The sequence below is a fragment of the Bos javanicus genome, chromosome 22 (genome assembly GCF_032452875.1).
Source record: "Bos javanicus breed banteng chromosome 22, ARS-OSU_banteng_1.0, whole genome shotgun sequence".
NCBI lineage: Eukaryota > Metazoa > Chordata > Mammalia > Artiodactyla > Bovidae > Bos > Bos javanicus.
In genome coordinates, this window is record NC_083889.1 from 19566927 (window position 1) to 19592286 (window position 25360).

General features: G+C 39.9%; 1 protein-coding gene across 3 annotated transcripts in view; it reads right to left on the reverse strand.

Moving 5' to 3' along the window:
* Window positions 1-13377, reverse strand: part of GRM7 (glutamate metabotropic receptor 7) — a 935064-nt gene extending 921687 nt beyond the window's left edge. For all 3 annotated transcript variants that reach the window (XR_009732459.1, XM_061396349.1, XM_061396348.1), the window contains exon 1: window positions 12424-13377. Coding sequence is in view for 2 of the 3 variants with exons in the window: in XM_061396349.1 (XP_061252333.1) it covers window positions 12424-12942 (519 nt within the window). In the remaining variant the exon portion in view is untranslated. The remainder of the gene's footprint in view (window positions 1-12423) is intronic.
* Between the last annotated feature and the right edge of the window lie 11983 nt (window positions 13378-25360).

The following is a 25360-nucleotide window of genomic DNA, read 5'->3' on the forward strand; positions in this document are numbered from 1 at the left end:
GCTTTTCTGACAGGAAAGTACTTTCTATATAACTTTTAATGTAGTATTGATGAGAACAAGTCAACAAAATTCAAACAAATATCTGCAGATGTCCTTTAAGAAGAAAAGCAGAGTGAGATGTTACAGGGGTGTAATTGGGCTTCAGGATGAGTAAGACCCTATACTTGACCCCGATAAACTAGCATTAGGTAGAGTGCATGAGTCATGTACAGAATGTCAGAATTCAAAAAGGCCAAGGTAAATACCAAAAGGAGCATGTGGGGATTCTTAAGAAGGAAGGAAAATATTGGTCAGTTCCTTCTGGAAAGGCAGAAAGAGACTAGGCTGCCTTTGTCTTTGAAGAGGTCGCTTCTCCCTACTAGTCCTGACGTCACAGTGGCATGGGCAGTAGAGGAATATGGGGATTGAGAGTTGTTTCTACACTAACTAGAGTGGAGGGAAGCAGATTTTCTTCACCAGATGTAGTATGGATAGTGTACTAATATTTAAGGGTTCTTGAAGTCAGAGAGAAAAGAGATTTGAATTCCCTGCCTCCATCTCTTGCTGTGGGTCAAGTTTCTTACATTTCCAACACCTCAGTGTCTTTATCTGAAAATTGGGGATGATGTCTCCTGAGGTGAGAATAACACGATATAGTGTATACAGAGGGCTAAACGTGGTGCCCAGCACACAGAAGGCACTCGGAAAGGGAGCACAGTGACAGCAATGGCAGTGATGATGGAGGTAGTGCTGTGTTGATTCCATCTCCAGAACACGCTCTGAATGGGAGAGTGTTAAAAGCACCTTTGGATTCATGAGGGTTTCTATAAAAGCTACACTTGATAAACGTTAGCTGGTTGTCCAAGTGTTTATGTGCAATTTAAGAAAAGCATGGGCCTAGGATTTGGTCAGCTACTTAACAATATTAAGAGTGGTAGTAGTCAATGAAGTTACAACTTACTAAGTTCTTACTAGATGCAAAACAGTGTACTGAACACTTTAAAAAGGATTTTTCACTTATTACAGCAAGGCTATACGATAGGTCCTGATAATGTCACTGCTCTCTTTCAGATTGAAGCTCAGGCTTATAGGACTTACAAAAGCACCTAAGGTCCCATTGCCAGCCTAATGGAAATGAGTTTAAACCTAGCCTGTCTGACTTGTTCTTAATCACTACAGTAGGAAATTAAGCATGCTGCCCTTTGCCTGATTCTCCATCTGAATCCTGAATATTTCCCTTAGCCCCTGAGTGAAGATGTCCTGAATATTTCTCTCTTTGACCTCACTTAGCTTCAACATCCAACTTCTCAAAACAGGGATTGTTTCAATGAACAGCAATGAATGCAGGGTCGAGGTTCAGTCACCTTGATGACTAGGGGTCAGAATCAGTGAAAGAAAATGCTCTGTGACAAGCCTACCTTCATACAGAAACAAGAAAGTAATGAAAGGGGACAGAAGATAACAGAATAAGGGTATAGGAAAAATAGTACCTGGCATTGTGATAATAACAATAATACTGATAATAACAACTTTAGTGTGCTCCAGGCATTGTATTAAGCGCTTGGCATAGGTAACTTCATTCTAAACTTGAGAACCATCCTATAATGATAGAATGTTATTATCATCATTTTATAAATAGGGATACCGAGGTTCAGGTAATCAGGTAAATTTTCCAAGCTCGTACGGTTAGTAAATGGAAAGTCAGGATCTGAACTAACATCTACATTCCTAACCATCATGCTATAACCATTATGCATAACCAAAAATTCCAATAATACTCCCCCATAACCTACTGCTACACTCCAGACTTAAATAGTCCAAGATCAAGAAACAGGACAGTTGGAGTTACCACTCTTAAGTGCATTTCAATCTTTTCAAAACAATGTAGTTACTCACAAGATGCAGTCCCTGTGATAATCTTCTCAACCAATCATCAAGAAACAGGAAGCAAAGGTTTGAGTAACAGTATGTTCCTACTTATGAGGACGATGGGACAGTATGGTTGACTCTGGGCTTAACTGTTCCAGAAAATGTGATCAAAGTAGGCACAAATGCTGATATATCTCCCCCACTCACCAAAGCCAACAGCGAAATTTCATTTCCATATTACTCTTCATAGTTTAACCCTACTTGTGCCTGTCATTCATCCTCTGGCCTCTTCCTGTCTCCATTTCTGTACAAAAAGCTGCTACACTGCTGCTCTCCGATATGGAAAGGGTGTGTTAGGAGAGGGAGCCATGGTACCTCAACATCCATTTTTTTTTTTTATCTTAATTCTATTATGCCAACTCCACTGAACTTAATTATAGTGAATACAGAATTAGACAATTACCCTCTGTTCTATTCTTCAGATGGTATATTTTGATAAAATTTACTACATTCTGTTCTCTCCTTGAACACTAGATGAACACTAGAAATGGATGTGTTGATGTAAAATTTGTTATAATTACAATTAAAATATAGCTTACATAATGATAGTGTTAACATAAAATTATAGATGTGTAGAGACAACGTGGTCATGCATTTTTTAGTATAAGTACATGCCTAGACCAATAGCTGCTAGTGGAATGAATATGGAAGAGAATTTTGGTTAAGCCACAAAGTCGGTTTAAGGATTTGCAGATAGCTAAGGGGAACTCAGAGAGGCCCGGCGTGCTGCAGTCCATGAGGTCACAAAGATCAGACGTGACTGGGCGACCGAACAACAACAATAAGGGGAACTCAAAACCAGTAAGATAATATTTCCCCTGTCATGTTTCAATTGCACAGTGAAGGGAAAATGTGCAATGTCTGGCAAAATTGTTCAAAGTAGGGACCCAAATGGAAATGACAAGTACAATTTTCCCTTGAATATATGAGTAAATGCTTAGATTCTCATTTATCAGTGATACAAATTTTCAAGTGAGTTTGATGGATCATAAAACAATAATTATATATAAGGGTATATAAGACTGCATTGATCTAGATAGTTCAGAATTACTTCTATTTAAAGAGGTACTCTATTACAACTAACTTAAATGTTACAAGACACAGTTTCAAGTACACTAGCAGTGAAAATTTGGAGACTGAAAGGTTTATTCTAAACCTTTGTAGTCATGGTGTCTTAACTAAAACAACTGTGTCACAAATATTATTACTAATAAAATAACTGTGACAACATTTCATTCAGTTTTACTGTAAAAACAAACAATAAAACCTATAGGTATTTCATTTCAGACTGCTATTTTAGATAAGAGTTGTTAAAAGTGTTGAGAAGACAGTGTTAACTACATCACTTCATTTTATCTTTAAAACAGTGCTTCCATGTAATTGTTCTTAATATCTCCATTTTAGTAAAATGTATTTCTAGCTTAGACCTTTCATGAGAACTGTAGACTTGTGTATCTGACTCTGTGTTCAGCATCTCTACTTGGGTGTCAAGAAAAATATTGTCTTATACCTCCAAAACCTTTAATCCCCTAACGTATGCTCTACCCTAAACTTCTTCCATTTTATGTGATAGTAACCACACCTTTCTAGTTGTGCAGGCACTAAATCTTGATTTCACCCTTGACCCCTTTTTCTCCATTCTCACATTTACTCTACCAGGAAATGCTGTCACAATCTCCCCGATGCACCACTTCTGAGAACACTGGCCATCAACATCCCGGCACATGGACCTCATGGAGGCTATAATCGCCTCCTGAGAGGCTCCCTGATTCTGCTCTCTCCCTCTTCCTCAAGACCACAGATAGAGTTATGCTTGTCAGACAAGAGACAGATCACGCCACACCTTTGCTAAAATCCTGCCTCTGGCTGCCTACATTTAGAGTAAAAGACAAAATGCATGTGATGGTCTCCCAGGACTTACTCAGTTCGTCTGACCTCAAGTCCTCCTGCTGCGCCTTCCTCCCCACTGACTAAGTCAGCGGGGCGGCCTCCTTGATAGTCCTCCAACCTGCCAGGCATATTTATGCCTCAGAGTTTGGGCACCGGCTGTTCCTGCTTCCAGGGAATGCCCCCACCCTAATCCATTCTGACAACTCCCTCACTTCAAGTCTTGGCTCAAATGTCAACTTATGAAATCCAGCCTGACTACCCTATTTAAAAATAGAACCCACCTGTACACCCCTCTAGCATTCCCAACCAAGGCTCTTCAGTGGCTTCAAATTCTTTTCTTCATCCCATAGAACCCATCAACTTGTGACAAAGCATAGAATTTATTTATAACATCCATCTGTTATCAATAAGAGCACAAGAAAAGAAAGGTGGGGGGAGAGAGAGAAACGCATAAAGGCTCTTGTCTAATTTACTCATTTACTATGTCCAAGCATGTAAAACAGTGCACGAGGAAGATGCTTAGTAAGTATTTCTGGAAAATATATAGATGGGGAAACTAGTAAGTAGTAAAGCTCAAAAAGTTTAAGTGATTTCCTCAAGGTTCTACAGCTAGAAAAGGGTCACCATGGAATTCACACTTGGGGATGGCTGACTTCAAATCTGTTAGTCTCTCTGCTAAGTACACCAAGTCCATGCAATGAATGATACGTTTTAACCAGCACCATGGAAATTCTCAGTCCACTGAGTAGTACTGATAAAATGTTCTCTCTCTCTCTCTCTCTATATATATATATATATATATACACACACATATATACACAGATAGATAGATATTGATTTAAACAAAGGAAACAGAAGAGTAGAATTCATCATGGATTATTATTGTAATTTTACAGTAGACTTAACAATAATGACATTCAAGTAACAATGATATTTAATGACAGCATAATAATAATAATAAAACAATAGCACTTAAACGTATTAAACATGAATCACATGCTCAACTCGATGCTAAACTATTTCCATGTGTATCTTGTGCTATCTGTATGATTATTCTTTCAGACATGCTTTATGCATAACTCCATCAGGCACACTTCTCTTGTTCCCATTTCAAAGATAAGGAAATTAAAGAGAGATGTGGTATCTGTTTGATCAAGATGAGGTTGGTAATAAGTCATGAGTATGAATTTTAATTCAGGTCTATCTAACTCTAGAATTTGATTCTTAATCTCTACATGAAAATTCTGATAATTCCTTTGATAAAAGCATGTTTTCTCCTGGAAAACATCCCCCATTATGTCTGCCTGTGCTAATACCTTCAGAACACAATCAAGTTTAAAACATGATAAAAATGTTTAAACAGCGCTTTAACAAATAGAAGTATTTTCAACTGAAGAATAACACAAAAAGGTAGGCTGAGCCCTCTGAAGTGGCTCCATTGCTATCTTCCATCCAGAATGAGAAAAGGAATCAACAGCCTCAGAGCAAATAAAGCACAAAACCCAGAGATGGAAGACTCTGTAAATGACCAATTATAAGACTATTAAGATGCAGCACTTTCATAGACAAAATAATCCATTAGACTGGGAAACTCTCCTACCCTTCATTTCACGGCCCACACAAACATTAATGTTGCATTTATTAGGATATACTTCCCGTGCTCTATCAACCTGACTTCCAGAAATTGTATTAATACAGTCCTCTCGCATTGCACATATATCTGAATGATGGATTCCCTCACTTGAAGTTTATAGAAAGAGTGGAGTGAATGAAATAAAGTTTAGGAAGAACTATCATAATCCATAATGAATGGGCACTGAATCAGGACAAGAAGAAACATCTTTTCTCATTTATTTGTATGAAAAGTCTACTATATATTTATTACCTCTGCACAGGGCTACCTGTTGAATAATGGGAAACAAGCATGTGTTCTTTGGAGATAAGGATTTGTGTGCTTAAGTTTCTATGGGTGCCCAGAATTAATTTTGCTAAAGAAATGAAATAAAATGTTAGATTTGGTTAAGCAATTAACAACTTTGATATCTTTAAATCACTACAGTTTCAGGGTAGGCAAATCTATGATTATTTTAAGCACTTCTTGGTGCAACAGCTGAGCAGTGCTCATAGTCACTACCAACCGACACACTGTCAGACAAATCTAAGATGAATCTAGCCTTTGCCACTTACTAGCTAGGTGACTTTGGACTATGAGAATCACTTTCTTCAGACTTACAATGTGATTATACGTCCTTTGCAGAACTATGGTCAGAACTAAACAAACATGACACAGTGGCTCACAGTAAGAACTCCAATGAGTACTGTGGTCACTGCTAGTAATATTGAAAAGAAATTAGAACTTCTCATAAAGGGAGATATGTTTCCTTTATCATTGTAATTTCATATCATTTTACTTTTGACTTTATAACTTAATAACTTGATCCAAGAAACATTTGGCAGTAAATATAACTGAAAGAAAATTACTTGTCAAGCATGAAATACTATAATATTAAGTGTGCAGGCACAATACTCTTCTCAGGTAATTATTTAGCCTGCAAAAATAGGTTATTGTCTTCTTTTTAATTAAGTACATTGAACATATATATTTGCTGTGCCAATTGGCAAAAGGTTCATTAATTTATTAGTCTAACTACATGTTGCATAAATGTCTTCTAAACATAATCACATGTATATTTTAGTTGTTGGGAAAATGTATTTGAGAGTGTTCTTTTTTTGACTAATTTAAAACAGAGTGAGAAGCAGAGCAGGCTTAATGTACTTGGTACTCTAGTATGCCATGAAAATGCTTCTGTGCTCTGAAGACATCAGCAAAAGATCTGCTTAAATGATAAGAATCAACTATTGTTCTAAAGCTTCCAAACAGGAGGGCTTACATCAGAAGTATTTGCTCTCTTTCTCAGCTGCATCAAGATGGGAAATACATGGTCACAGATACTTAAAAGTGAAGTTGCTCAGTCGTGTCTGACTCTTTGCAACACCATGGACTGTAGCCTACCAGGCTCCTCCGTCCACGGGATTTTCCAGGCAAGGGTACTGGAGTGGGTTGCCATTTCCTTCTCCATAAATGCTTAACGGTAAAACAATAAATGTTGGATAGAGTTGGGGAGGATGCAAAGTTTCATATATCTCAAACCTGGGCTATACGGATTTTCCTGAAACAAAATATCAGTTATTATTTTTTGTCTAAGGAATGTCAATAAGCAAACTTGACATTAATGAAGATTAGCTCTTTTAGCTATGATGCTTTCAGCTGAACACAGCTGAAAACAAACTCAAAATCATCAAAGGAAATTTGAAAACAGAAACAAACAAGAACAACCTCAAGGGACAAGTACTGGAAATTCAGGGGTGCTGCCAAATATTCAGACAAAGTTGGATTTGGGAGTTCCAGAGTATCAACAGAATTCCAGCTTTCTCTCCATCACTCAGCCCTGCTTACCTCTGCAAGACTTTATGTTACAGAAGATCTCTTCTTGTGCTGGATGATCACTGGGAGTCCCAGAGACATGGCTCCTTAGCTTAGAAATTCCACAGAGAAAAGACTTTTTTTCCTCATCCTTCTTTGAGAGAAATCTCAAGGAGGAGTCCGAGAGACTTAGATGCCCACACATGAACCAATCACCTGCTGTGACTCATCCCCAGGGCCAGAGAGGAGGCAGGATGTCATTATCTGGCAGTTCTCCAAGAAAAGCCTGCTGTTTTTGCAAGATGAAAGGGGAGAGGACGTGGATAATGAAAACTGTATCAGCTTCTGTAAAATCCACAGTCCCCACTCCCTGCCCTGTGTCATATGACCACGTAGGAAGCTGACCCAGGAGGCAATTTTTCCTGCAATAGCCTTGATACAGATGACTAAGGCACACACTGGTAGAAGAACACAAGAAAAAGTTTGAGTGGTGAAATCAGCTAGACTAATATTAGCTAAAATAGCTGTGTGAAAAGATCATTAAAAAGTTGCCCCAAACTCACTCAAAGTTCAAAGCTGGAGCTGGAAATACGACATCATGGAGCTTGGACAAGAACAGATTTTCTCCAAACTAAACTGTGACACAGAGATTAGAAACGTCAGTACATTTTTTTTAAAATAAATATCTGATGAGAAAAATGAGGCCTGGAAAAACTGAATGACCTAAGGTAACACAGCTAATTAATGGCAGGATTGAGACTAGAGTACACTTTGTGTAATTGACTGTGGTCTTTTAAATCCATGATACAACTTCTATCTGTAACAAAGAGAGCATTTATAATCTGCTAAATCCTAAATGTTTGTGAAATTGAAGTAAGCCATTATCTCAGTAATTCTTGAAGAAAAAAAAATATCCAAAGACTTTTTAATTGTATAAGTATATATATGCATGTATATGTGTGTGTTTATATATATATATGTATATGTGTGTGTGTGTATATATATATATATATATATATATATATATATACATACATAAAATACTTGTGGAGGTATCTTCAGATATAGTATGTGCCTGTCTCTATTCCTTCCCTTTCTGCTCTTTTAAAAAATGCCCCTTTAAAAATTGCCCACTCACCATCTGTTAGGTAAATTTGCCGAAACACAGTAAATGTGGAGACAGAAATTGTTATAGAGACTCTTCCAAATGGCACTGACACCTATATCTGTGAATTTTTTTTAAGAGTAAGAGTTTTTTTTTTTATTCCCACTATAGTAACACCACATTATCCTAGGTGCCCAGTTCTATCAATTACATAAACTGCAGAAAGAGAGAGAGAAAGAAAGAAGCAAGAAAACCTTGTACTTATGTATAAAATGCTGCCCCCAAAGTTTGAGATTATATTCAAGCATCAATGAGCAGAAGGAAAACACAAATTTACAAATGCATTTCATTTATGGTACCAGGGCCTCAGGTTTAGATTTGCAATATGCTTCCACAAGGGTCAAGTTGACCACTTTGTTCTATCTAGTTGCCCCTGAGAGGACAAAACAACCGAAACAGATGCCATTCAATCCCAAGTCTATAGCTTAGACCACGTCACTGAACATGAAATATTGTTCATTCAGAGTCAGGACACAGCAAGAGTAATTTATACTCTCAGAGTGTTTGCTCTCAAGTCAATAGCAGAGAAGCCTTGAATAAAAACGTTCCCATTACTTTCCACTATAATATATCTTACTTATAGCCCATGAAACAGTGGTCAGGAGAGATTTATTTTTTGGACATCACATTATGTAAGCTCTTCACTTTTAAGCCATCCCCCACTCTGTGATCATTTTTTAAAAATATGTTACTCATAGTCAATATTAATTTACATTTAATCTTTCTTAGCATTAGGAGAGTATTATTTTGTACAGGCTCAGAAACAAATCTCTAGAAATGCCTCCCTGATGCTTCTTTCAGGCTGAAAATGCATTGCAGGGCTGTTGCAGTGACTTAATTCTAGTTGGCAGAGCCCTGGCCACACACTAATTTCATTAGCCTCAAATTCCTGGATTTGAAAGATCCACTGGGTATGATTCCTGTGCTCTGACATGTCACTGACTAACCAACACAGTGTGCATACAGAGGAGAGAGAGCACTCACTCAGCTCTGGCCCACCAGTAGGCAGAGGAGGATTCCAAGTCAGAGACACTATTTACATCTGAGTACTCAATCTTGCCCTGGTCCTCATTTTCATGAAAGAACTTCATTCCAGGCTTTGCTGGCAGCTGCAGCATTTGTTACATCTATTACTATCTTCTTACTCCTTCCCCCAACCCTCAGTACTTAGCATCCCCATTTAAGTCACTAAGTATTCCTTCCCCCCACCTAGAAGTTTATCTCACCATAAATTTTTATCTCAAGTGATCGGTTTGGCATATTCCCCCACAGCAACCCACAGTGACCAGGCAAAAGAAAACTTGAATCTCTGGAGAACTAAGAATTCAATCATTTAGAGGAGTTTCTTTTATATAGGACAATCTTAATTGAGCTGAACTCTGCAATCCCAGAGAAGACTGCACCCACCATTCTTGTCCTCTCTCCCCAAAGTGACTGTGCCTTTGAACAATGGGTCTGTGTTCCACTGTTTTCTCTATTCATTTTGCAGTTTTACAGAGGCTGGGAAACTGGGGGTTGGACTTGCACGCCATGAGTTTCTAAGATCACATGCAAGAAAAAAAAAAAAGGCTACTGGAAGAGACTGTCGAAATCTCTCTCTATATATTTAAACATGGGCAATGGTTAACTGGGATGGCCACACCAACGCTTATACCGAGCTCAAAGCACAAGCTACAAGTTGCTGCGTCCCTCCTACTATCAGCCTCTTCTCAATAAATACAGGTGAAAACTGGGGGTTCTTTTCCCTCTGCTGTTTAGTCCAACATGAATAGCTGTAATTTGCAAATTAGAGGAAAATGACAGTGTTTTCTCTGAATGGTTTTGGTCCCAACCCACACTGCTAACACTGGCATTCAGTTCCTTTCCTTCCCAGCCCAGGGAATGGGGGAACTAAGCACAAGGCAAGCGTTTTCTTTTCTTGCAACGGCCTCAGGTCCACACACCAGAGAAGGAATCAGCTCCCCCTGGAATCTTTTTCAGCCAACACAATCCGTGAGCCTAGTCTGCAAGCTCTCTCTTGACTTTAAGATTTCACTCTGTTTTAGACATGCAGGCCGATCTGCAGTATTGCCCAAGCTCTGAGGGAAGAGAGAAATAGGCAGTAAAATAATTAATAAAAGAAAAAAATGTCAAAGAGCAAATGGGCCTTCAAATCCCAGAGCTCCAGTTAAAATTCTGTGAGTCACCTCTGTGGTTTTCAGGCGACCTCTGGCCTCATCCTCCTTACAGGACTGCCTCCTCAGGTTCTCTGGCTTAACCTCAGAGGTAAAGGAATTGCTTCTGGGTTTTGCTTACAACAATTCAGGCTCTTCTTGAACGCATCAACTCAAAGTGAAGGCTTCCTCCCCAAGCACTTTAGGGTTTGCAAACATCTAGAGATCTTTGTGATGGCATCCTAGGGAGGGACTAAGGATGCTCACAGGATCAGAGGGTCCATACCAGGTTGCAGCTTTGGACAGGCACCCCTCTTACTGGCACAAACACAAACTTCATACTCCTGGGAGCAGACGGGGGTGATGGCTGCACTCTCACCCAGAGTCCCCTCCAGAAACCCAACACCCTTAGGGAAAGGCATTTGAGAGGGAGCCAACTCTCTAGACAGGGTGAGCATAAGGGTCAGACAGAAGATCTTCAGAAGGGATTGAGGGAGTTTGGCTACTATCAGGCAGGGAGAGAGCTGTGCATTAAAAAAAAAATGTCACTTCCAGATAGAGATGAACAACGACAACAACAAACCTTGGAAATAAAGGTAGAGAAAGAGAAGAGAGGCAGAAATTGAAAGGGGGGATTAAAAATAGAGGAGGGGGAAAAAAAGCACGGAGAAAGAGACACGAGGAGAGAAAGAGACAGTGAGAAAGACAGAGAAACAAGGAAAAGGGAACCCATAGTCACGCGGACCCTGAAATTCAATTTTTTAATTCACAGCCATCCATTTATACCCAGTGCAGCGCACGAGCCCTGGGGCTGAGGCTCCGGGAGCAGGCGGCGAGAGAGAGCACTGCAGTAGACTAACCAACCCATCACTCAGCTGCCCCATCCGCCTTCTCCCATTTTCGCCGTCGCCCTCTTGCACCCCAGCAGGAGGAACGCCCAGCCTTGCTCATCGCACCCTACTGCCTCCCTCCAGGTGCCTTCTCGCCTGCCTCTGAGAATCGTCCTCAAAGCCCAGGATTGGGTTGGGGGGTTGCGTTAGGGAGGTCGTGGGAAAGGATGGGCGGAGGGAGGAGACAGAGAAAGCTATTTTGTTTCGCAGTTAGCATGAGCTCATCTCTGGGCTCCGAAAGGCAAGAGTAGAAAGCTGATCGCCCAGCTCCTGCCAGTGGCTGGATTGCAAATGCAATTTAGACGGTGCAAACTGCCCAGAGCAAATCACTTGGGGGTCACGTCTGTGGGTGGCCTCTCCCCACTTGGGGGCCGTCCCCCTCGTCTTCTGCCCCATGCCTTCTCAAAGACAGGCTACAGGTCGGGAAATCCGACCTGGGAGAAATGGGCAATTAACATTCAGATGCAGGTGAAGACCTAGCCCTCTGTCTAAGAAGTGCCTCCCTAATCTTTTCTCGACATTTTCCTGGGGAGCTGCGTCTTGCCGGGTGGCATGGGACTGGGAAGCTGGGAGTTGAGAAATGCCCAGTTTCGAGGCGTCTTCTCATCTTTCAAATTCCTTGCGCTTAACCGGCTCTCACAGGAGCCTGGCACTTTTACGAGCCAGTTTTTGGACCATATTTCACTCAAATGCAAACCCATTTAAATCATCGCCTTGTTTTTCGCAGATTGCTTCTTGTAAATGGGGCCATAAATCCAGGATGTCAAGCCGGATGGAGTGGAGCGCGGACAGGGGAGAGATGAAAGGGAAATGAACCCAACGGGGAAAGTACCTCCTCGTGTGGGGCGGGAGGGATTCGCCAGGATCTCCAGGGTGGCAATGAGCGAAGGCTGACCTGACCCCGCGCCCCTCAAGTCCTAGCCAGTGGTTTTTTTAGAATTAAGAGCGCGGGGAGCTACAGCGCGCTCTGCCCCAGTGGGAGCGCCCCCCTACCTGGAAAAGCCTCAGGATGTTGGCTACCATGATGGAGACCGAACTCCCCGAAGCCCCAATCACTCCAACTACTTTCTCAGGCTTGACGAAAACTGGAGGCTCGCCGTTGGTGCAGCGCACGTCGGAGGTGTCCTTCTGGATGAGCGCCTGGACGAAAGTGAGCGACTGTTCGAGCGCGTAAGTGTCCCTGGAACAAGTGTCCAGGATCCGCGCGCCCAGCGTCACGTTGGGCAGCAGGTTGGGATCGCTGTTGATCTGGTCCAGGGCGTAGAGCATCGCTTCTAGCCTGTGGATCCCGTTCTCCCTCTTGATGTCGCCGCAGGGCACTCCGCTGGGACCCTTCGCGTGCACCGGGAACAGCCCCCCGAGGGTGACGTCCCCCTCGATCCGGATGGAGTGCGGGGCGTACATCTCCTGGCCGCGCGCCGCCGCCGCCAGCGCGCACAGGAGCACCTCCAGCACGCAGCAGGGGAACTTCATCAAAGTCAGGACGCGGAGCAGCTTCCCCAGCTGGACCATGCTGCTCCAGCGGCTGCGGCGGCGCTGGAGGGGACGGTGGCGGGCTCGCCGGGGTTCGGGCTCCTTGGGGTGAGCTCCTCGTGGGAAGCCCAGGAGCTCCTGCTGGCGAGGACGGTGGGGGCGCCCGGGGAGGGGCAGCCGACGAGGGTAGGGGGTCCCGCGGAGCCTGCCAGCTTGGGGTGCCGTGCGCTCTGGGGTTCCCCGGCCGGCGCGCCGCGCTCGCGCTCGCGCTCCGCGGTTTGCAGCTCGAGCTCTCCAACAGCCCAGCACTAGGGAGAGGGCACGGATTGCTATCGCTTTAAATGGTCGTTCGGCTCCCTCTCCTCCTCCTCCCACTCCCTCCCACCCTCGCTCGCTCTCCGGCTCTCCCCACCCTTCTCAGAGCCCGCCCTCCCCACTGGTTTGCATCATCACGCAGGGAGGGGCTGCGTGAGGAGGTAAAGGGGGGAATGGGTGGGCGGCTTGGAGCAGGGGGGGCGGCTGCCTCCGATTGGGAGTTTCGCGGTCCCCAGGGAATCTGGGGATTGCAGATCGCAAGCGAAAGCTGAATTCCTGCTCCTGTCTCAGTGTAGAAGCCTCTGGCTTGCCCGCCTGCACTGACACACACATTCGAGGCACTGGTGGCCTCGGCTCCGGGACAGGGCGGTGCTGTCTGGGGCTGACTGCTCCCAACCCTGAGGTCGGAGCCGGAGCTGTGAGCTCCGGGAGAATGCAAGGTAGTTCAAGATGCTGTGGTCGAGGGTGAAGAGAAGTAGGGAGATCCTAGTCTCTACTGCTAATCCGTCTGTACCAGTTTTGTGTAAGAAAAACACACATACACACAGGAACCTGATTTATGACGTAAAGAACCTTTAACCAGAGACTTCTCTGGAGCCAGGCACTGGGCTAGCCTGTAAGGAAAGACAACGAGAAACGCTGGGAATGGAAGTGCAGCCTTGGTCTACAGGGGTTACTGTGACCGGAGCTGGACGAACTAACTAACCCTGATCTCCAGCAAATCTGGCGGATTCACTCCTTTTCTTCCTCTCATTGCAAGAGATGGAACAACTGAGAACTCCTCAGAGCGCACCTTCTCCTCTAGCGTTGACAGGTGGAAGGCTCCCTCCTACCCACTTCTAGAGATACTTTTGGGCTGGAGTCAGGTTTTCGAGGACAGAAAATAGCAAGGAAGAGGTGACAGTCGGAGGAAGAAAGAGGGTTAGACAGAAATCTCCCCATCAATCCAGTATGCTATTCTTTTTTTTTTCCTGACTGAAGATGTGGGGGGAGGGGAAAGAAACAGGATGCCAGAGCAGTTTTTAGAGCAGTTAGGAAGCTGTTTTTCAAAGGTGTTCCCTCCTTCAGGTCCAACCCAAACTTGGCCCCTTAAAGCAACAAGTGGCCCTAGACATTGTCTTTCCTGCTTACAGAAAGGCAATGTCTCTGTCCGTGGTACCAAAGTGTACTCCATATGGTGAACTCAACTCTTTCTGTGGCTTACTGTTGGAGTGCAGCAAAACCATCTTACATTGAATCGAGGGTGGAGAGACAACCAAAAACAAGACTATCTTTTTATTTTAATGTTAATGTTCTAAAGAAAAATGTCCTTGTACAAAATACACACACACACACAACACATAAACCTAAAAAGTCAGAACATGAGCAGCTGTATCTTCCATCAGCCACCTGTGTTACCTTGGCATGTCTGTTCCTGTGTCTCAGTTTTAGTTTCTCCATCAATAAAATAAGGAAACTGAATTGAATGTTCTACAACTTATCTTTTAACTCTCAAATCCTCTGTTTAAAATAGGCCACGCCCCTTTGGCCATGGTAGTGTTTTTAGACCAATATCCTCTGTTCCTTTATGGATCACAATACCTGTTTTCTGATGGCCAAACAACATTTCCTGATACAGAGGACTTATTTTTTTCCTTTTAAAAATGGACAGTCCATTAATTTTTTTTCAGATATTGCCTCTCCTGCAGATTTCAGTATTTAAAGTTTGAGGAGGGAAAACAAAAAACCTTCTGGTTACAGTGATGAGTTCAAGGATGTAAACAGAGGCCAACCATGGTCATGCATAGCTAATCCTTGGACTCCTGGTGGGACAACTTGGATAGCCACACAGAACTACCATGGTCCAAAAGACACTGTGCCAGAGTTAGAAGAAAAAGGGGCCCCTTTCCTGAAATTGCTTTTTGCATATTTTTTGGACAATATTATACTATTTGATTTTGTACATTTTACTGCCATTTTCAAGGAAACAGTACTATAATAAATAATAAATATAAGAATCTACCGCTGTATACAGTGTGATTATCCATCATTCATAGATGTGATGCTCTGCTACATAAAGTGTACGTAAGTGCCACCTTATGCTGCCTGCGATGGCCCCGCCTCCTTCCAGCCACCCTGGAGCTGTGAGGGTATAAGCCTGTAGCTGTACTAGAAGCTGCTACATAGACGGAGATATTTGAATCCTCTAATGAGAGATACCAGAGAGGTGAAAAGGAAGAGAGAAGAAGGGCTGGGGAAGAGAGAGATAGGGGCCTGATTAAAACACGTGAACTCTTGGATCCACACGTGCCTTTTTTCCCCAGTTATGTAATATTTTATTTTGGTTGTTTGAAGTTAAAAATCCTCTTGTAATTCACCTATTCTACTATATAGGAACAAGAAGGATGGAACAAGGAAGGAAGGATTCTATTAAGGTAGAATTAGCTAATTTGGAAAGGGGGAAGAAGCAAAGCAATAGAAAGGCATACTTGGGAACATACAAATGGTGATCCTAGTATTTAGGCATCAGTACCTCAGGCTATACTTGACAGAGGCTATATCCTCATTGAGTTTTTAATTTAAGGCTATATATTGGGAACTTGGTGCCAAAAATATATTTGGAGAGCTGTGTTACAAGTAATATCAGTTGACTTTTTCAGTTGCCCGTGTGAATGTCTATGTTCTCCTCTTCCATTTCCAGCTCACATCTTGCAATTGTTCAACAAATAGTTCTTGGCTGACTATTGAATGTTGCCTTATTCTGTGCTGTCTCTTTGCTCTGCTCAGTCTCCCCAAACATCTGGCAGTAATCATTATCTTCTTTTATTGCAGTCATCTATATGCATGTTTTATTTCCCTTGCCAAATTGTAAGATCCTTGAGGGTAAGGGCTGGGTATTATTTATCTTTTCATCCAGGGCAATGTTCAGAATGGTGTTTTGTACCTAAGAAGCACTCATGTGTTGAATGAATCAGAACTGGTTTTTGCCGTTTCCCACTGCTTTTCTATCACAGTGACAGAAACATACAGTGGGCAGAGCAGAAATGATGGCAGATAAATTGTTGTCCTCTTAGTCACAGAATGTACTTTCTAGAACTTAAAGGATAATTAGTAGATTTTGAAATAATTTTGTTTTACAAAAATTGCATAAGATTAAAATGCTATAATTTCATGGCTCTTGATCAACTGTAAAGGCAGGCTTTAATTGGTTCTTCCTGAATCAAGTGTTTATAGCTGGCCCAATAACAGAAGCCATCATCATTGTCATAAGCTGGTTGAGGATGGTCAGGACCTGAAGAGAAGATTAAGGGTGACTGCTCCAGACAAACAGGAAAGTGATGCTGAGCTTGCAAAATCTTTCTATCTTCAGCCACAGTGCATAGGGTCTGGAACTTGACAGGTGACATAGAATTTGTTTTGTTTTGTTTGACATTATATAAATGGAAAATCTTTGTGTAAGAGTGATTACAACTTGGCCATTCATTGTTTTAGTGTAATATTCAATTAAAGAAGAATCTGGTTTTAAGCACAATGATCATAATTATAAAGTGTGTCCACAGGCTTGGATTTGTGTAGTCACTTGTCTATCTTCACCAAGAGATTAATAAAAATGAAAGTTAAGGACTCAGTCCTAACTTACATTCTTACCAATGTATTTTGTCAATCATCTCTTTTATTTATTTTCTTTGTTGTTCTCCATGCCCATCATCTTCTGTAGAAAATAATGCCTCCATTTTCAATTCCTTCTCTATTTAAATCTAATTTGTAGTTTACAAAGTCTTCCTTCTTAAGTGCTGCTACTCTTGCTACTGCTGCTAAAGTACTCTGGCTATTCTTCTACTCTTCCATCCTTCATGTATGTCTCCATTCATAGCTTTTTATAAAAATACAGTTCAGTTCAGTTCAGTCACTCAGTCATGTCTGACTCTTTTCGACCCCATGAATCGCAGCATGCCAGGCCTCCCTGTCCATCACCAACTCCCGGAGTTCACCCAGACTCACTTCCATGGAGTCAGTGATGCCATCCAGCCATCTCATCCTCTGTCCTCCCCTTCTCCTCCTGCCCCCAATTCCTCCCAGCATCAGAGTCTTTTCCAATGAGTCAACTCTTCGCATGAGGTGACCAAAGTACTGGAGTTTCAGCTTTAGCATCATTCCTTCCAAAGAAATCCCAGGGCTGATCTCCTTCAGAATGGACTGGTTGGATCTCCTTGCAGTCCAAGGGACTCTCAAGAGTCTTCTCCAACACCACAGTTCAAAAGCATCAATTCTTTGGCACTCAGCCTTCTTCACAGTCCAACTCTCACATCCATACATGACCACAGGAAAAACCATAGCTTTGACTAGACGGACCTTTGTTGGCAAAGTAATGTCTCTACTTTTCAATATGCTATCTATAGAAATACAATCTTACATTTGTATTGCATTACTAGGTCAAGGTCACCTTTTTTTTTTTCTTGGAGAGAGGGAAAGAGAGAGAGAGAAACAGAAAAAATTCTATTTTAACTGTTTTACTTTCCTATCATATTCACTTGTAGTAGACATCTGTATCACTAATTCCATCTATTTCCTGATTCCATCTTGTTAAGGAGCTTTAGTTTTGTACATTTCCCTAAGTTAATAGGGGCTGGAATATTCCTTATGTTCCTTTAGTAACCTCATGAGCTATTTCTCTGGTAAAGAATTCCTCCAGGTCTCTATGAGCTGAGGTGGAGCTGTCAACTTTAATACCTCATGCACTCCACTCCAGTACTCTTGCCTGGAAAATCCCATGGACGGGGAAGCCTGGTGGGCTGCACTCCATGGGGTCTCGAAGAGTCAGACACGACTGAGCGACTTCACTTTCACTTTTCACTTTCATGCATTGGAGAAGGAAATGGCAACCCACTCTAGTGTTCTTGCCTGGAGAATCCCAGGGACAGCAGAGCCTGGTGGGCTGCCATCTATGGGGTCACACAGAGTTGGACATGACTGATGTGACTTAGCAGCAGCAGCAGTATCCAAACTCAGGTGTGGGCACACATCTAGTGTTGGCAAAACTGAGTCCTCTCTCCCCTTGCTGAAGAGTTTGAGGATAGGTAAAGGACCTGAGATTTGCCAATACTTAGACAAGGCAGATCGATTCCTTTTGACTTCTTTCTTATGAAGATAGAAACGGGAACTTCCAGTAGCTGTCTTTTCCATCACATGGATAAAGCTCATCTAAGAATAAAATCCACCCATAAAAAGAAGAACATCAAAGATACAGAGAAAAAAGGGGAATCTTGATGAGTCATCTGAGACTCTGGATCTGGCAATGCCTGAAGCTGTATTTGTCTTTGAACAGTCCATTTGTTCACCAGTATATTCCATCCCTCACTTAAGCTAGTGATTCACTCCAGTTGAGTCTCTCAAAATTGAGAACACTAATTTAGGTTGCCATTGATTAAAAATAAGCAGATAATTAATAAATTGCTGCTGATTCTTAGAATCCTGTGAGAATGAACTATAGAAAGTTTAAATCTCTACAATATGAAGTGTGTAGTGGTCTTAGAACCACCTCTTAAGATGAATCCAGGCCTTAAGCATATGATATAAAAGTCGATATGGCAGTGACTTCAAATGACCAGTTAAGTGTGAATTAAGATTAAAAGTTAAGAAGGCTTCAGTATAATGGGTGAGTTTTTAAATTATCTTAAAAGCACAATTTATGTTCATCTCATAATCAAATGAAAACAGAAAAACAATGATGCAAAGTCTATGGGATTCAACAAAAGCAGTAATAAGAGAGAAGTTTATAGCAATACCATCTATTGCAGAAACATGAAAAATCTTAAATGAACACCCTAACCTTACAATGAAAGGAACAAGAAAAATAAGAATAAATCCCACAGTTAGTAGAAGGAAAGAAATACTAAAAAACAGAGAAGAAATAAAATAAATGAAATAAAGACTAAAAATAGAAAGATCAGTAGAACTAAGACCTGGTTCTCTGAAAATATAAAATCATTAAGAAAATGATTTAGCCAAAATCATTACGAAAAAAAGAAAACAAAAGTAGACCAAAATAAATAACAAATGAAAGGGAAGTTACAACTAACACTACTAATACAAAGAATCATGAGATTACTACAAACAATTATACCCCAATACACTGGACACTCTAGAAGAAGTGGACAAATTTCTAGAAATGTTACAATCTCTTAAGACTGAACTAGGAATAGAAAATATGTACAGGCCAATCACCAGTAATGACACAAAATAAATAATAAAACACTCCCAGCTAACATAAGTTTAGGACCAGAGAGCTTTCCAAGGTGAACTATTTTAAACGTTTAAAGAAGACTTAATGCCCACCCTTCTCAAACTATTCCAAAAAACTGCAGAAGAAACACTCTGAAATAATTCTCTAAGGCTAGTTTCACACTGCTACCAGACCAGACAAAGAAACCACAAAGAAAGAAAATTACAAGCCAATGACACCAATGAACACAGATGCAAAGTTCCTCAACAAAATATTAGCAAATCGAATTCAGAAATACATCAAAAGCATCAGAAACATTAATCAAATGAGATTTATCCTGAGGATACAAGGATGGTTAAGTATCAGTAAATCAATCAATGAGATATACCGAATCTGCCTGCAGTGTGGGAGACCTGGGTTCGATTCCTGAGTTGGGAAGTTGGGAAGTCCCCTGGAGGACAGCATGGCAACCCACTCCAGTATTCTTGCCTGGAGAATCCCCATGGACAGAGGAGCCTGGTGGGATTCAGTCCATGGGGTTGCAAAGAGTCAAATATGACTGAGTGACTAAGCATAGCACAGCACAGCACTGTGAGATAGATAAGTATTGTTTTTAAGTCACTAAATGTGTGGTGGTTTGTGACACAGCAACAGGAAATAAATATAAACAGCTAGTGTAAAGATCTTCAAACATTTGAGGGAAACATGAATGCATGGAGAGAAGTGAAAAATATATAGATAAATAGAATGTCTAGAGCTGAAAAATACATTATTTGTAATTCACTGCATGTGTATAACAGCAGTTATACACTGCAAAAGATAAGAAAGATGAACTTGAACACTGTTCAAGATAGACCACATATTGTTCTATAAACAAGTCTCAATACACTTAAAATGATTGAACTCATTCTCATAACAATGGCATTAACTAGAAAATCAGTATCAAAATGATATCTAGAAAATACTTTAATATTTGATATTTAAACAACACATTTAAAATGAAATTTAACTCACATTTTTTAAAATCCAGATAAATTAGAATATATTTTTAAATGATTGATGACAAAAAAGCCTGTCAAAATCTGTTTACCATAGCTAAGGCAGGTCTTAGGGAGAGATTTATAGCTTAAAGCCTGATAGTAGAAAAGAAAACATATATTTAATTCAATCTTCTAAACTTCATTAGATAATAGAAAACTAAAATAAATTAGATATAATTAAAAAGAAAGAATAAAGAGTATAAATCAGAAACAGAAAAGAGCAAAAAGAGAGAAACCAGTAATACCAAAAGTCGCTCTTTGTAAAGACCAGTAAACTGAATATTTCTAAGCTGGATAGATTAAGAAAAAAGAAAGAAGAGAGAATCAACCAATGTAAATAGAAAAGGCATCACTCTAGATCTTAGACTCATGAAAAAAAAATGTAAGGAAATTTCATGAAAATTTTTATATCAAAAAATGATGTGAAATGGGGAATTGAAAGATGTAACTCACCAAGATTGACTCAAAAAGTAAGAAAAAATCTAAAAGCTTTATGTTTGTTAAATTTCCTTTACAGTGGAAAACCTTCCCATGTCTGGGACTGGTGGTCTAAATGGGGATTAACTGGAAATGGGCATGATAGATGTTATTAGGGAAATAAAAATATTCTAAAACAGATATAGTAATATGCTAATGTTTGTATAATTCAGTAGTTACTAGAAATGACTAAATTTTACCCTTGAAATCAGTAGATTTTATAAATAAAATGTATCTCAACAAAGCTGTTTGAATAAGATAAACAAAATAAAGTAACATATAAAAAACACTTCTTGCAAAAATTCTAGGTTCAGGTGGCTTCCCCTGATGAATTTGATCAGCAATTTAAGGACAAATGTCAATCTCACATAGACTTTCAAAAAATAGAGAAGGAGGAATTAGAAATGAAGAAAATTGCACAAAACATATATTTCATAAGGAACTTGTGCACAAGAAGATTGTATAATACACACAGATACAGAACATAGAAGTTCACTAAAGAAAATACGCAGAAGGCAGTAGGCACATAAAAGATGTTCAACTCCATTCGTTTTTAGGGATAAGCAAATTAAAGCTACAATGAGATCCCACTATCTATTAGAAAGGTTAAAATTAAAAAGACTGATCGTTTTGAGTATTGGAAAGGACAGAGCAGAACTAGCACTTTCACACACTGTCAGAATGCAAAATGGCACAGCAACTTCAGATAAGGTGTTCTCAGCCTCTTAAAAAGGCAAACACGGTCATCCTTCAGCCCCACATTTCCACTTCTGCCCAAGGAAATGACAGTGTATGTCCACACTATTTCTTATAAATGTTTATAGTCATGTTATTCAAAATAACTCTAAAATGAAAAAAAAAAAAACAAATTTCCATCAAAACGTTAACTACAAGTGGTATGCCCATACAATGGAAGGCTACTCAACCATAAAAAGGAACAAACTAATATTTTTAACAGACATATCTCAAAAATGTTAAAGCAAGTAAAAGAAGAAAGACAAAAGGGAGTGTCTGCAATATGAAACATTTTATATGAAATTCTAGAAAAGTCAAAATTAATATGCAGTGATAGCAGATCGGCCTGGGTCTGAGAACACGGGGTGGACTGAGTCAACAGGAGTATAAAATACCTTTGCAGGGCGATGGAAGTGTTATACATCTTTATTTGTGGTGGTTTTTCATATAGAAAGTTTTATGCTTAGTTTGTATAATTATAAACTCACAAATCTATATATTTAATAAGTATATACTTTTGTTTATCTAAATTATACCTCAATAAAGTGTATATAAAAGGTTAAAATACCATTATCTAGGCAAATTTTTCAACTCATCCATTTTTGTCATCTATAAACTGAAGAATTGTGTTTTGTTTTTTTTTGCTCTCTGACTTTTAACATTTCTCTTAGTATGAACTATGTGCCATGGTTTTTATAATTATTAATAAAATATAAACTTGCATGTTTCCTCATGAACTTTTATACTTATATTTACATTGCTTCTTGCAAAACATTTCCCTACAAATCTAACAATGATTAATATTATAACTAACACTTTAAAAAGGAATTCATTGCTTCTTGCAAAACATTTCCCTACAAATCTAACAGTGATTAATATTATAACTAACACTTTAAAAAGGAATTCATAAAAATTCATTAGAAACCTCTTTCAAATCTTATAACATCTTATTCAGGATGTTAAGACCATACCTGTCTCGCTCCTACTTCATGTCTGCTCTTAGAAATCTTTGAATATAAAATGCCATTTGATTCTCTTGCTTTGCATTCTTACTCTTTGGAAGATGGTATCCCATGATTTTATCCACAATAGTATTCTCTAAGTCAACTCTGTCACATCATGTCAGACTTTTTCACATCTTTTCACACTCTTAGCTGTCATAAAGGCAGCTGTTGGTTCCTTGTGATTTTTTGGCAACTCTTCCTTTCTTAGATTTGTTCAACCTTGTGTTCTTACTTATGGGTCAAAGTTTCAAGTCCATGGGATGGTAAAGTCTGCATTACCTAGTTAATCCAGTCAGGAAAGATATGTGGAGAGATAGCCAATCAAAAAAATTAATCTGGTAGAGTCAAGCATAGTCAACAATCTGGTTATTTATTTCCAGAGCAGCTCTAAATTGTATATGACTGCTAGAGTTGGGGCACTTTTCACTCAGTGGTAACTGAAAGGATTCTTTAGGGACTCTATGAAATCAAAAGATTAAATTAAGACAAAACAACTTTAGACAGCTGATGGAAATGTTCTACATCTTGATAGGGATAGTGGTTACATGGTTAAATATATCTGTCAAGAGTCATGAATTCACACACAAAATGTGTGCATGTTCTCCATGAAAAGGTTAATAACTGCTTTACAAAAGTAACTTTACAATGGAGAAACAGGTCAAACACTACCTCAGCCAGGTGATCAAGGTTAATATCAACACTGATAGGCCATATTAATAGTATATACCTTTGATGTTGTATGATAAATTTGGGACTTGACTTCTGTGATCTCTTCCCCCAAACCCATAACCCCATTCTAATTGTGAGGAAAATATCAGAGAAATCCCAATTGAGAGACATTCTAGAAAACACCTGGCCAGTCCTTCTCAAAGGAGTCCATGTCATCAAAAACAAGGAAAGCCTGAGAAACTGTCACAGTTATGAGAAACCTAAGGAGACATGATAAGTAAACACAATGAGATACCCAACTTGATACCCTGGGTGGGATCATGTAACAGAAAAAAATACACCCAGTAAAAACTAAAGAAACATGAATAAAGCATGAACTGTAGTTAATAATAATGGATTAATGTCATTTATTGTGACAAATTAATACAAAATGCTGATAATAAGGGACAATGAATGTGGGGATTTCATAACTCTCTTTACTATCTTTGCAACTTCTCTGTAAACCTGAAGCTCTTCTCTTAAAATAAAAAGTTATTAAAATCATTTTGAATGAAAGACAAGTATATAAAAATACATAGGAATTAAAACATATCCGTGAAGAAGGCAGTGTTGTTGTGATCATATAATTTATTGTCAAAATCTGAACATGTTTTGAAGTAGAAGAGGATGCTGTTAATAATTGTATCAGTACAAGAGGCATAAACTGAGATGTATGGTCCCCCTAAGTATACAAAGTTGTATTAAACATCCAAGTTCTCTTTTCACACTTCCTGCATTTCAATCCAATCTGCCACTTGCTAGTTGAGTAAATTATTTCACCTCACTGAGCATTATTTGCAATTTGAGAAAGAGAGTAATATTTACCTTATAAAATTTGGGAGAATTAAAAGAAATGATCAAATTAAAGAGCTTACTTAGCAAATGCCTGGCACATAATCAGTACTCAATAAATGGTAGATGACATTTGAGTATATTTGGACATCAGTGAATTTTGCTAAGGCATGCCTGCGTAATTATACCAAATCCTTTCTACTAATGTATCCTCTTTTTTTTTTTTTCCATCGTAACTGAATAGTGGTCACACAAATATTTACTCTGTAATAGTTAGCTCAGATGTGCTTTGACAACTTCAGGGTCCCACCCAGGACGTGTTAGGAGACTGAATGACATTCACAGTCATAATGATGAAGATTACCATCATCACTATCATCATTATCTTTTCCTTTAAGAAACTCTCACTTCTCCTTATCTTGGTGGGTCTGTCAGTATCATGGCTCCAGCACCCAGCTGCTCAAGCAGTACATGGACAAAGCTGAGGCACGTTTTCTAAGATACAGAGATTGCTCCAGAAATGGTCTAAGACCAAAGCAGAGTCAATCAATGTCATGTGGGGGAAGGAGGTAAATTTACCTTTGGAATCATGACTTCTAATGACATTAATGTAGATCTGCTAATGGTCTTTGCAACAACATGAAAAGACATTCCCTGAAGATAAAGCCAACTCAGAAGCAAACACAATTAAGAGATAAAGAGGAAGACAGAGTTCAGAGGCCATGGTTTGGACTCTTGAGTCCAGCTGTGCCTGAATGCCTCCCTCAGGCAATTTTTTTCCTGCGTAAGCTAATTTGATGGAGAAGACAATGGCACCCCACTCCAGTACTCTTGCCTGGACAATCCCATGGATGGAGGAGCCTGGTAGGCTACAGTCCATGGGGTCGCTAAGAGTCGGACATGATTGAAGCGACTTAGCAGCAGCAGCAAGTTAGTTTGAACTGTCTGTTCCGTCACTTAAAGTGAAGAAGCCATAAGTAATAGAGTGAATTTTCGCTTACATTCTACACTTGCCTACAATATAATAGCTTTCATACTGTTCAAGGTTTCGGGAATTGTTTATCATTTTCCCCAGTAGAATGACATCTTAAATAAAGACTGAGGTTCAGAGACTTGGTGTTTAGCAGGTTAGAATCCTCCCTTCTTGGTTGATAATTTGCCAATGTTGGCTGAATAAATAAATT